Genomic DNA, 12773 nt, shown 5'->3' on the forward strand with positions numbered 1-12773 from the left:
TTTAGAATCACGAGAGAGTCTATTAATACAAACTGAAAATCATGATTTACTTTGAAATACGTGATACTTATAAATGATTTCCACCCTTTCTTTAATAGTACTCTTTTACAGTTGCATAGATAATTTTCTTCGGTTTAATAATGTTCATTAATTGTATTTAAAGAAGGCTTATTGTACTCTTTATTTATATGGAGCACGATTAATGATTGAGACGGAGAGAAGATAGTGTATGACGCGCGCTCTGTGTGTACATACGTGTATATAATTCTGCCAGCATAGATTACTCTCAATTTAGCTAGGGAGTCATAAAGAGCGGGAGTACTGATATTAACTAGAATGTTACGTACTATTTCCTATTCAGTGAGAAGGATGGCAACCAGTAGTGTTGATCAAAATCTTAAACTTCATTGGGTCCGGCCACCTGGTCCCAAAAAAGTGTACAAAATTATTAATGGTATTCGAAGAGATAAAGATGGGGACAAGCCGGTGAAGCTACGATTTCAAGAAATTCCAGAGGATCGTTACGAAGATGCTCTTAATCATATGCTTAAATATTTTTTAAAAGATGAACCAATGTGTAAATCTTTAGGTAAGTCATTCGTCTTTATTTAAATTTAATGTTATTTTTGTTAAACTATTATAGCAATAAATATTAATCCTTTGACAGCATTAAACTTGCATTGACACTTCAGCAAAATTGCTGAAAATTTTCTGCAATTTTTAATTATTTAAATAAGCCATATATTGAAAGTTTTTACACAAGTTTAGAGCTGTAGAAATGATCAAAGAGTATGAATGCAAAATACATCGGAGATATTTTCAATTAAACGTCTCTGGAACAATAATTTGGAAAAACGGAAATAATGAAAAAAAATAACAAATATTGTACTATGCTCGGTGTAGAGAATCCAATTCGAAAAGATGTAGTTTTAAGGAAAATTTATTATTGCACATTTGAATGTTTTAAAAATTAATAAATTTTCCTATGTTCTTTGTTTTCGTGATGTTCTCCAACATAGCAGTAATTTTAGTAAAGATATGGTGGCTCGAGAGCTTCCTTTCTCGGATTAGAGTACGTCAAGAATAGCCTCGAAGTTCACGGTGGCAAAAATATTTCTTGCTGCCTAGAGCCTTTTAGCGTTTCAAAATTTTCTCTGATTTATCGTTCATTCATTTTTCTTTCATAATCGCTAAACAGTTTTCAGCACGTGTAGAAATATTATCTGCGATGATGACCGACATATTTGGTTTATCACTGTTACTCTATATACTTATCAGAACAGTTTATTAATGTACTATTGAAGTGTATTTTATCATTCTCCAGCCATAGCTGTTGCTTACACGTACAAAGATTTAATCCTCTAGAATAAAATTTACAATTGTTAATTTAAATTAAAAATACATATAAAAAAGTTTTTCTACTTTATTAACATTATTAATTCATTTAATTTATTAAACCATTTCTCTTATTTTTATTAAACTGCTTTTCATTATCCTACAACGAGAAGCATCTTTCTCAATCAGCTTTTCGTAAAAAAGCATAAATAAAGTTTTATTGTTCGCAAACAGATGATATTGTAAATTTGGAGAAACTTTAAAAAATTGTAATTTTATGTTTAATGCGAAACACTTATGATAGTCGAGATAAATATTATTGTGAAAAGTTGCATGGATCAGGTGTTGCAAAAAAATTCTACACAATCGACTATCCAGCAACGGTGAAACATTGATTATTCCTTAATTAATAAGAGGCTAATGATTTTATATTATTAATAATCAAAGACTATACGTTTTATTAAATCGCATATCGTATACATTTTTTATTTGGGCATGGCACGTGTTCATAAAATGATTTTATTTTGTTTATATGCTTTTACAGGTTTGTTAAATAATGAACAAGCTAAGAAAGATTTTTCCTTACTGTGGAAAATTGCTTTCCAACAAGGAATCGGTATTGCAGCATTCGTGGATGATTCAACCACTCAAAAACCAGAAATTGCTGGTATGAATGCTCTATTCGTCATGACCAAAGAAGATGACAATACCATTAACAAAGTACAGGTGAATTTCAATTTCATGAAAAATAAAATTATAGCTGAGAAAGAAATTCGCGTAATAGCAATAGTTATGACCCTCTGAATAACTCGTTAATACAAATATTAATTTTATTATTATAATCCATGAAAAAAATCTTTATATTATTATCACCACATGAAATCTAGGATCCTCACTGGCATAATTTAAATTTTAAATGGTTTATTAAACGATTGAAAAATGTCCTTAAAGGATTTGACTCACGTTACGAAGCTATCAATAAGTGAGTTCTCCTCGAAACTAATTAAACAAAACGAACTGCCAAATGCCTGGATCAACAACTATTTAATCCGAAAGCTATTTCAAGAATTTTAAATTAATTGCAAATCAAACCATGTCAGCGTTGATTCTTTTTCAATCTTTTCTACAGTTTAAGTTTCGCGATATTGAAAGCATCAGTGGAAATCCAAGTTGATCAATGTGCTTTTAATTAAAAGGATAAAACTTAAGATTCCAGGCTTTTCTTATCCCATTGAGTCTATTTTCTCCAGATTTAAATGCAAAAGCTTACGATGGAGTTAACAACGTTATCGCTATCATTATTATTCAGTGTTAAAATAGATAATTATAAATCTGATTATTTGGCAATTTCAGTGGTCGTCAGAAGCTGAAATCGTTTTGAAAATGAACACAATGCTGGCGAAAGAAGCTAATTTATACGAAAAATTTGGCTGTGACAAATATTTGTCTGCTCTTGGACTCAGCGTGTTGCCAGCTTTTCGTGGACAAGCATTGGGAGAGAAGCTTCTCGCTATCAGGTATTTTTTATTGTTGAATGGAAATTTTTTATCAATTCATTGTCCAATTATTGTATCATTTCGCAGAGACAACGTTGGAAAGGAATACAATATTTCTCATACTGCGACTATGTTTACGTCTATAATTTCGCAAAAATCAGCAAGTCATGCAGGATTCAAGGTGGAAGTTGAAAAAAACTACAGTGATCTCGTTGATAAAGAAGGAAAACTTCTTTTCCCTGGTATCACGGATACAAAGACACTTCAGATAATGGTTAAAAAAATTAATTAGCTGGTTCTGATGATAAAAAAGATTGAACGATAAAATCATTTATTATTATTTAAGTAAAACGTTTTGTTACATTTGGCACGTTACCATTTTTTTAGAATGTAATATAAAATTATGTATTATTGTTTATACTTTCACTTTAATCATGTTAGTATTATATTACATTATTCTTATGTATAATATACTAAAAATTCTACATTTTATAAACTAGTTATTTTTAATATTTACTTTGTTATTTCTTCAACGATAGTGCACCATGCTTTGACTGGTAAATGAATCATTAGTGTGATAGTTTTAGAATGAAATAACGAGTAGAAAGCTGAAAAAAAAAGAAAATTTCTCGACTTAATCTGTGTAATACTGTGCAATATCTTCCAGATAATCAATAATTAATTTTGAATTATTAATGAAGTTTCTATGTGTAACGTGACCCATATCATAACGAGGCAGTAAATTTGCATCGCTGCTGTCTTACTGCAATGGAATTATTATTCGGTGGAGGAGAGAAATCATCAAGTTTCTTGTAAAACAAAGGAAAATGAGGCCAGATTTATTCAAGCTCTCCACGTATAATTGGCGTTTCGACGCCAATGCCTTCAATTTTCATCATTAAAATAACGGCATAGAGATGAGGCATGAAATACCGAATCTAATGAATCGTAAAGTTGTCGATCCATAACAGGACCGTGTATTTTTATTTATAATCTCAGATCGAGGCTGAAATTTCACCTAACATCAGAATACAATTTTGTTAAAGATTACACATTCTACAAAATATTATTCATAATTAATAGTTTATACTATTAAACTTTACTAATGAACTAACGAGCATTTAATTTATCATGGATAGCTGACCGTATATCTCAAGACTTTAATAAAATTATTTTAGCACAGCGTGTAACCGTTAAGTTGGCAGCAAGAAAAATTTCGGTACAAGTATACTTCCGGTTTGATAATCACCAGACACCATCGGAATGCGAATGCAGCATTTATCTCTATCTAGGACAGAATTTTAAAGACGCCTTAACCGATTGCACCTTGATTCCATTGCTAGTCTAATCCGAAGTCTATAATTTAAACTGAAGCCTTATTAGTCAATCACAGTACACCATCAAAGCGTGCTAATGTTCAATAATACTTGATAACCTGTAATAACTAAACGCGCAGTCTTGCATCGATCCAGGCAATTTTTTCTGTCATTTTGTTACCTTAAGGTGAAATTACACGAATGCTTAAAATTATACTCGCTGCATGGAAACCCTATATTCACTTCTATTACGAAGCTTGTAATCCAATAATCAATTATTAAATAACTCGAGGATGAATGAATTAATAAAAAAAGAAACACTATAATTAGCATGCCAAAGGGTTAAATTTCACTGTTCAAATGATTTAATTAAATGAACTAGCATTAATTAATATCCAATAATTAGTCGTAATTTCGTTAAGCGGATACGCGTGTGGTAACTAAAATAGGTCTCACACGAAAGATGAAAAAGCGGAGGATGAAAAAAGCTGATAAATCCTAAAGAACAAGGAAAACTATTGATAGAATGAAAAATGATATTGGCCAACGGTAGATGAGTAATCGAGTGTTTGTATTATCTACGAATCTTTGCTATCTATTATTCCAAGCTCTTCTATTAATACAGCCAGACGAGAATAGTTGAGAATAGGGTTTTTTTCAGACGCGTTTATTACTCGTTTTATGAATCGCTTTTGTGATACGTTCGTGCGTGGAAAAACGGTGGCTCTTATGGATGTTTAGGGAAGAATAGTTCGATATTGGAGAATAGGAAATGAAAAATGAGCGAGGTTACTGTGGATAAAAAGGAATGATTGTTGTAATTGAACTTGGTAGAATATAGATAAATCTTGTGAAAACAAAGAAGGAAATTGAGGAAGAAGGGAGAAAAAGAGTATGACGAAAGAAGAAAGTAAAACTTGAAGGGAGATAGAGAGGAGAGAGAAAGAGTTTGGTTAAAATAAAGAGAGAATAAAACAAAGAAGAGGAGTAAGATAAATAGAGAGAGAGAGAGAGAGAGAGAAAAATGAGAAAATGAGGAGACGAGAGAAGTGACTTGGTTGGTGAGGAGTCCGAGGAGGCCGAGAAGAGAATGCGCATGCACGCATGCACGTATTAGTGAATCCTGAATGAAGATTTGCTGTAGGTGTGTAGAGGGTGTACGTGATTGTATTGGTACACAGCGACGCCGCACCGGCGGCTGCCTTACGAGCTACGACGAGTTTACTTGTTAGAGCGGATGGAGCCTCATGGAGCTCGACTTCTCGCATTCGGGGTTTCGAGTCTCGGTCTCGAGTTCGACAGAGTTCGACTCGCCGTTTTCAGTCGCGTTTCGCGCGTCGAACGAGCAAGTATGTTCGCGTTCGTCTCTCCTCTCCATTCAACAAATAATAACTGTCTCTCTCTCTCTCTCATTTTTTTTTATTTCTTCACCTTTCTCTCTCTCTCTCTCTCTCTTTCTCTGTTCTCCTTTCCCCTATTCTCTTGCTTCACTCAATAAACATATTTTTGTCAACAACGCGAGGCAACGTGAGGAAAATTCGTGTTTGCACCGAATGCAAAAAAATGTTCATCTCATTTTCAATGCTGCATAAATATCGTTTCTAGAAACAAGCTCTTGGAGAATTTTTAGGGAGGAAATATTAAACCGGTCGACGACTGAATTGAAAAAAGAATTTTTTCGTAAATTTGTCGAAAGAAGTTTTCTCGTCTCGAGTGATTTTTCTTTTTCTGCTGTCATTAATAATTTTGAGAGAGAGGAATAATATGCAACTGTAGAGAATAAAGATTTAAATTTTTAGCGGGAATATTTTTTATTTCATTTAATGCCAAGAACAACGATATAAAAAATGGCAGGGGGAGAAATCAGAAATTGCTCACGGAATTTTATTTTAATTTGATAGTGAGGAAGGAAAATTCGTGTAACGTACATTGTTATATAGGAGAAAAAAAAAGAAAATGGGCAGAAAGAAAATTTTTGGAAGGAAGCAAATACAGCGAGGAAATTTTTGTTTTATTCGTGACGTAGTGGCCTGGTTCTATTGTTACGGGATCGTTATGATAAAAATTTGATGAGAGTGCGAGAGAGAGACTTTGTAAAAAATTGAATTTTTTGGTGGAAATTAATTTCCATGATGCAACGAGGAATATTTACATAATACACGTGCGTTTTTCGATTATGATACGTAGGGACGAGGGGTGGAGGGCCGAAGGGCAGTTTAGGCGGGCAAGATTAAACGAAAGCAATTAGAGAAACGCAGAAAAACTTTGATATAGAAAATTTCATCGCTTTGTCCCGCTATGGAATATCTAATTTCAACGTTGTCACTGGTTGTTTTTTAATTACAGGAAGAAAAATAATCCGTCACGCGATACCGTTGACACTTGTCAAAGGAGAGACTACGGAATCTACTATTTCGAGAATAAGCTAAGTGCCATTTCCTGCCTTAACGTTAGATTCTAAAATTCCGTAGATTTCAAGAGACCAGCGAAGCTTTTAACCGATTGGAAGCACCTTGAACAAAAATCGCTGCGAAGGAAAGCTACTCGTTTGAAATTCCACAAAATTCGTGCACTTGAAAATAACGCGCTCTTTCGAAAGCTCGCTCGCGAAGAAAGAGAAACTGACGGAGCGCGAAAATTCAATTGTTGCGTTTCTTACGGATCTACAATTTTCTGTAATTAAAATTCTTTAGTTCGGAGCATTGTTTGAGATGCCTGGAATTTTTTTATAAAAATTAAGAAGCTTCAAGATTGTTAATAATTTTACGCGAGTGTTCCGTTCAGTGTAGTGCAGTACCGAAGGATATTATTTATTGTGCTATTTTTAATTCAAGGTTATATATATATATATTGTGATTCTTTGTGAAATTAGTCGAGCAGAATTTCTATAAAATACAGCATGGTGTAGTAGCACTTGGGTGAATTCCGTACGAAAGCAAACGTGAATGCATCGGTGAAATTTTCATTTTAACTCGATCCTCCATTGTCATGGGAAGCAAATTAATTTTTGTGTCGTTTTTGAGAAGCTCCAATTAATTGGACACCCTTATGATATCACATTTTTCTCAAATTTCAAACATTTTAACTTTGGTCGTGTAGCTGTGTCTACTAACGATCTTAATTACGTTTAAAAATATTAATTTTAGTTTTGTACGATGTTGTTATTTTACATTTTTTACTTGCATAATTGTTATTGAATATTACGCGAAGAAATATTTGAAGTATTTTGTTGGTCTAATATTCTACTAAAGAGTTATATTTTTTTTAATATAGTGGAGATTAAAATGATATTGTCAATCTCTTAATTATATATTGTTTAATTACCTTTACATTTCGTTTGTAAAGATTATATATTTCTAAACGAACGAGGATTAAAAGTCTCTTGTATTACTCGTTCCATAAACGAAATTAGAAAATGCAACAAGTATGCGAGAAAAGTGTCATTTTCAGAGTTTCATTAAACTACCATAGATTTTGCGTTTCTCAAATGGCTATATTAGGAAAGTGTAAGTACATGTTGAAACTACCTGTGAAATTATTCTTAAGCGGTGCGTAATAATTAAAGGTTAATTTCTGCAATAGCTCAGAGACCGAATGAGGTAATCCAAAAATTATTTTTTCGCCTAAAAAATTAATACGATTAAAAAAAACAACTAATAATTCTAATTATCGTCTCACAAATCCACACTGCAGTTATAGTGGAATCTTGTGAGAGTGTTGATGTCAAATAATAAAAGCACTGCTTAAAAAATTTATTGCTTTGAAGATTTCACATAAGCGATATCCCATAAAAATGTTTCAATCTTTTAGGAGATAGCTGGATGCGATGTTACTTTTATGAAAATGCGATAAAGCTGCATCAATCGGTGAATGAGAGGTTTTAACTTTTACCACGAAAGGAAGGACTTGCTAACTCTGGAAGAATATTCAGTGGTAAATGGCCTGAAAAGCATTTGTGCTTTGGTCAATAAATTCGAGAAAATTCGGTACATACTTGTGTATATGGAACAAACACAAAACTATTTTACCTAAAACACTGCTATTTACGAGTTGCATACGTAGACAAATAAATTTTTGGATTACCCTGCAACAAAACGAAATAAATTTAAATCGAATAATTGAAGCATCTACATAGTGGTTCCAACATTAACTTGGTATTATATTATTTAATTAATTAAAGTAGCCTTTCTGGAGTATAATTTATATTTATAAATAAATAATTTTTCTATAAGAAATAATACATCTTAAATACATTTTTTAATTAATATTAATAGTGATAAATTTTTGGTAATGCCGAAATCAAGCTTTAAGAAACGAGTAGCATATGGGACTAAGATAAAAAAAGTTAACTATAATATATTATAATATATCTTTTTCTAGCTCCATTTGATATAAATCAATGAAAACTTTGGCAAAACTTTTCTTGGCTACTTGCCTTGGACATAATTAAAACTTTCCTTGAGATATGTGTATCGAATAATTTTCATCAGCATGATTCGTAGTATGATAATATTATTGCTCGTAAAAATTATCATGTAAAAGCCAGACTGCACTGTATTGGACTTACGTTTAAACTTCCGACTCGATTAAACGTTAATGGATATTAATTATTATAAGGCTTTTTAAATTCGTAATTTTTCAATCTCTCTAATGCGCATTAGTGTTTCAAGATAATTATCGATGCTTTCGAACTTCGTTAAATTCTTACTAGCTATAAATTGAAATTCGTATAATAAGAATTTAAAAGAGATCTTCAAACTATTATGAAGATTTTCTCTGTGTATATAACTCACGGTAAATCTTACTAAGAATAATAACTTCTATAATTAGTGAGGATCTTCAAGATTTTCAATTAAAATTAGATAGTTGTGTACGTGTATCTAGGAAAAATGTTCTTCTTTGTAGGGATAATTTAATTTGCTATTTTCTTAGTCTTTTCGAAATTTTTTACAATTGCTGGATGTATTAAATATATTTGTATGTACTTGTATTAATATATTTTTCCTAATTCTCATTTGAGAGTTACTCGCTTTAATTTAAAGGACCCTTATAGGAAGAAACGATCTTTAGCGATATTAAACAGTTTGAGCTTTCTTGGGGAGTTTTTGCAATCGAGACTGAATATAAGAAGGGGAGAAAAGTACGCTGGGATGGCGTAAAACGCGGCTAAGTTTTACGGTACGAGTTAAATGAGGTTGAAACGTGCGAATAACGAGTTGAACAAAAATTCGAATTTTCCGAGTATTGCCTCGATGAACTGACGAGATAGTAAAAAAAAAAAGAACACTGCGATTGATAAAGTTTAGCCTCTAATAAGCTTCTTTTATTTTAAAGATTTTTTTTCTCATTAAATAATATTACATTAAACCTAGAATTAATGGATTTTTAATAATTCATGAATTCTATAACGTTTATTTTTTGTAATAAAAAGGCACGTAAAATTTTAGAAATAGCTTGAAAAGTTGCTACTTTTTCAGTTTCATTCGTAACGTCAGAGAATTTCAATGGTGAGACATTGATGAAAAAAGTCGAATAATTAAACTTCGAACCAATTTAACCAACGTGAGAATTACACAGAAGGTTTTAGAGCATTTCACTGGGCTGAAGGAGAATATTTGCATTATATTTGGAATACTTTTACCAGTTCTAGTAGATAATTGATATTTGTCAATAATTGGAAAATTAAGAGGAGAACTGTGATTAGAAAATTAATATTTTTTCATTAGCAACGATGTACGATTGACACGTGTTGTTGAGGAAGCAAAAGCTTGTTCCGGAGATTTAGTGACTACTTTGTAGCGAAAGTATCCGATGGGACCTTCTGTTTTTCTGTGTTTCTGCATAACCAAATGCCCTGCAGCTTAACCTTTACTTTGCTCAGCTACCACAGGATTCCACCGTACAGCTTTTGACTTTCATTTATAGCCCCTGATATTCAACTCTGAAGCCTTCGAGGCTTCGCTCGAACAAGCATGAGAATGAATTTATAATAATAATTCTACTAATTAGTGCAGATTATAAAAACATTATATAGAGCATTGTTTCTGTAAATTTAAAACACTCTTCTTTGTTTCATTCAATTGTTTATTAATTTATAGTTTAACTCAAGTAAAAGCTTTAAGAAGTAATTTTAATTTTTTAGTGTAGTTTGTTTCCAACATATTTTTTTTCCAATTTAATGGTGTTTTATTATAAAATGCATATTAGATTTGAAAATTGTTGTATTTTGAAGCCTGGCGAGATTAGTAAAGAAGAGTAGCGACACTTCTGCAATTTATTATACTCTTTTCCCTCTATCCTTTCGATTACTGTGACTTTTTTTAATGGTGAAATGATTTTTTAGAAAAAAGAGTACGAAAAATGGCGAATATGGTTGACAGCGAGAGGATTACAAGAAGATTAAGTGGGTCTCACTTGTACGAATCATGTTGGGCCATCAGGAAGCTTCTTAGAAAAATTGACAGGAATAATAAATGTGTGGATTACTAAAAGAAAAAGCAACGATCATTCAATTGGCTCTAATAAACAACTGTGAGACAAGGCTTATGCTTGAAAAAATGGCCAATTTCTTAAAAATGGATTTATAACAATAGTGGTGCTCCATTGATGAAATTTTTGCATCGAGAGAAACATTTGTAACAGGAGAACCAAGCATTGAATTGCAGCATAATGTGTGTGACAAATTTCGTAGTCTTAGCTATTATTTGAGCTACAAAGTGGGACCAATGAGATACGAGTGAGAGTGGAGAATCAAACGTGTGAATTTGTGTGGAAGCAATAATGCTTTATGCATCGTCACAAAGAGCTCTTTATTAACATAAGTGCATTAAACTCTTTCTAAAAATTTGAGATAAATTAATACTCGTGTTCCAAAACTTCTGTCTTGTTTCACCTGAAATTATTTCGTTATTGAGAAAACCAAATCGTCGAGAATCAAAGGAAAACTGTAATTTGCCAAATGGAGTCGAGGATAGGATTCAGCAAATTTTTCACAAAGAAAGATTAATTGCCCTAACAAAATTTGAAGCCTTAATTGTCTTTGGGTTTGTTATATTCGACAGTCTGATTGAAAGCAAAAATTAAAGTGTGTCGAGTGGTGGTTGAAAGGGAAAAATTGGAGTATTTATGATTAGGAATTTTGTGAGATTGCTGAGAGTCGATTAAGAAGTAGAAATGACCAATCGTAGCCAGACCGAGTTGATCGACCAGTCCTGCATGGATGCCTGTACCCACAGCACGTTCTCTCAGGAATATTTCGAAGGTACCGGCTTGACCAACATTACCGAGGACCTCAACAGCACAGAAAAAATTGACTCTTTCTACTTCTACGAGGTAAGACACCCTTTTCTACTTTTCACTAGACTTTTATTCTTACCTCACGACTTTCCTTGCTCTCTATCTCTCTCTCTCTCTCTCTCTCTAACATTTAAAGAAATGAATCAATAATTCCTATTTCTCCTTCTAAAATATATCACTAATTTTTGCAATTCCAATTGCGATAAATGAATCGTTGTCTGTGACTAATTACTATTTTTTTCTCTATGCTGCTAAAAGAACTCGAACGTTTGAAATAGCACACGTACATCGTACACATTTTTCTCTCGTTATTATTAAATTCAATAGCAATCAAGCACCGGTGACAGTGGCCATCTGAGTTGAAATTTAATTTAAGCGTGCAATGCTGACTAATATTTCATTTGTGCATCACAATTAAACGAATAAAAATGAATCTTGATAGGTTTTTGATTTTATTCGGGGAAGAATGAGGGAGGTTTTATGGACAAGTGAAGAAAGAAGGACGAAGGAAAATGCAGTGCGAGAAAGGGTGAAAATTGAGTGAGTGAGAAAAGGAGGATTCATTAGATTCACGAAGATAAAACTCTGTGAATGCTTTGGTGTTACTCAAAGGGCTTTAAGCGTATCAAAAGAAATATAACGGTGGAATTAATAGAAGGGTAAAGGTGCGCGAGGAAGGCAAATTATGCGAGTTAGTCAATCGCTTAGAAAGCCAGTTCTACGTGCAAACTTTCCAAAGTAGAAACATCTGCGCAGTAGTCAGCCACCTCGACAGCTTTGATTAAATTTCACTGTAAGCTCTCGGAAAATTCAGCGTTGAGATTCATACCGTGATAAATAAGGCATTGTGCGCTCTAAACATTCAATGACTCGATGCGATTCAAGGAGCGCCATCTTATTCTTCAAAATATAGGATGAAAAATAAAATTATGCATTAACAGTGAATTTGAAATAATTTATTATACAATTTTGACGAAAGATTGTTATAATTTGTAATTCCATACGAATCTCACTCTTTCAAACTGGCACTAGGGCCTTTGGCCACTCGACTCTCTGGTTGTAAGTATATATATATATATATATATATATATAACAGGTTAATTTTCGAGTCAATTTATCGAGGAAGGTTTCTAGGAGTCTACAGGTGGTAGTTTGCGCATGAATTCATAATCCGATAAAGTCGATCGAGCTAATAGTTTTCGGTGGATGCAGTGTTTAATGCAGGAACAAAGGAAGATTCCGAGAGCGATTTGGCAAATTATGCACTTTGCTCGATTAACATTCGTTCGTTAATTTATAGCTGGTTTAAAAGAACTTGGAGGTCATTTTT

The 12773-nt window shown here is 32.6% G+C and overlaps 2 protein-coding genes across 3 annotated transcripts in view; both read left to right on the top strand.

Moving 5' to 3' along the window:
- Nucleotides 1-279: 279 nt before the first annotated feature.
- On the top strand, nucleotides 280-3341 carry LOC136779439 (uncharacterized). Its single transcript, XM_066737031.1, has 4 exons — nucleotides 280-589; nucleotides 1880-2061; nucleotides 2689-2852; nucleotides 2919-3341. The coding sequence occupies exons 1-4, from the start codon at nucleotides 337-339 to the stop codon at nucleotides 3121-3123; spliced, it is 804 nt and encodes a 267-aa protein (XP_066593128.1). The 5' UTR covers nucleotides 280-336; the 3' UTR covers nucleotides 3124-3341.
- Nucleotides 3342-3490: 149 nt separating this feature from the next.
- The window catches only part of LOC136779437 (cardioacceleratory peptide receptor-like), a 41755-nt gene continuing 32472 nt past the window's right edge, over nucleotides 3491-12773 (top strand). For both annotated transcript variants that reach the window (XM_066737027.1, XM_066737028.1), the window contains exons 1-2: nucleotides 3491-5496; nucleotides 10491-11479. In XM_066737027.1, coding sequence (XP_066593124.1) covers nucleotides 11321-11479 — 159 coding nt within the window. In that variant the 5' untranslated portion in view covers nucleotides 3491-5496; nucleotides 10491-11320. The remainder of the gene's footprint in view (nucleotides 5497-10490; nucleotides 11480-12773) is intronic.

This window comes from Prorops nasuta, unplaced genomic scaffold (genome assembly GCF_024137725.1).
Source record: "Prorops nasuta isolate Cenicafe-Biocafe unplaced genomic scaffold, Cenicafe_Pnas_1.2 PNAS00017, whole genome shotgun sequence".
Lineage (NCBI taxonomy): Eukaryota > Metazoa > Arthropoda > Insecta > Hymenoptera > Bethylidae > Prorops > Prorops nasuta.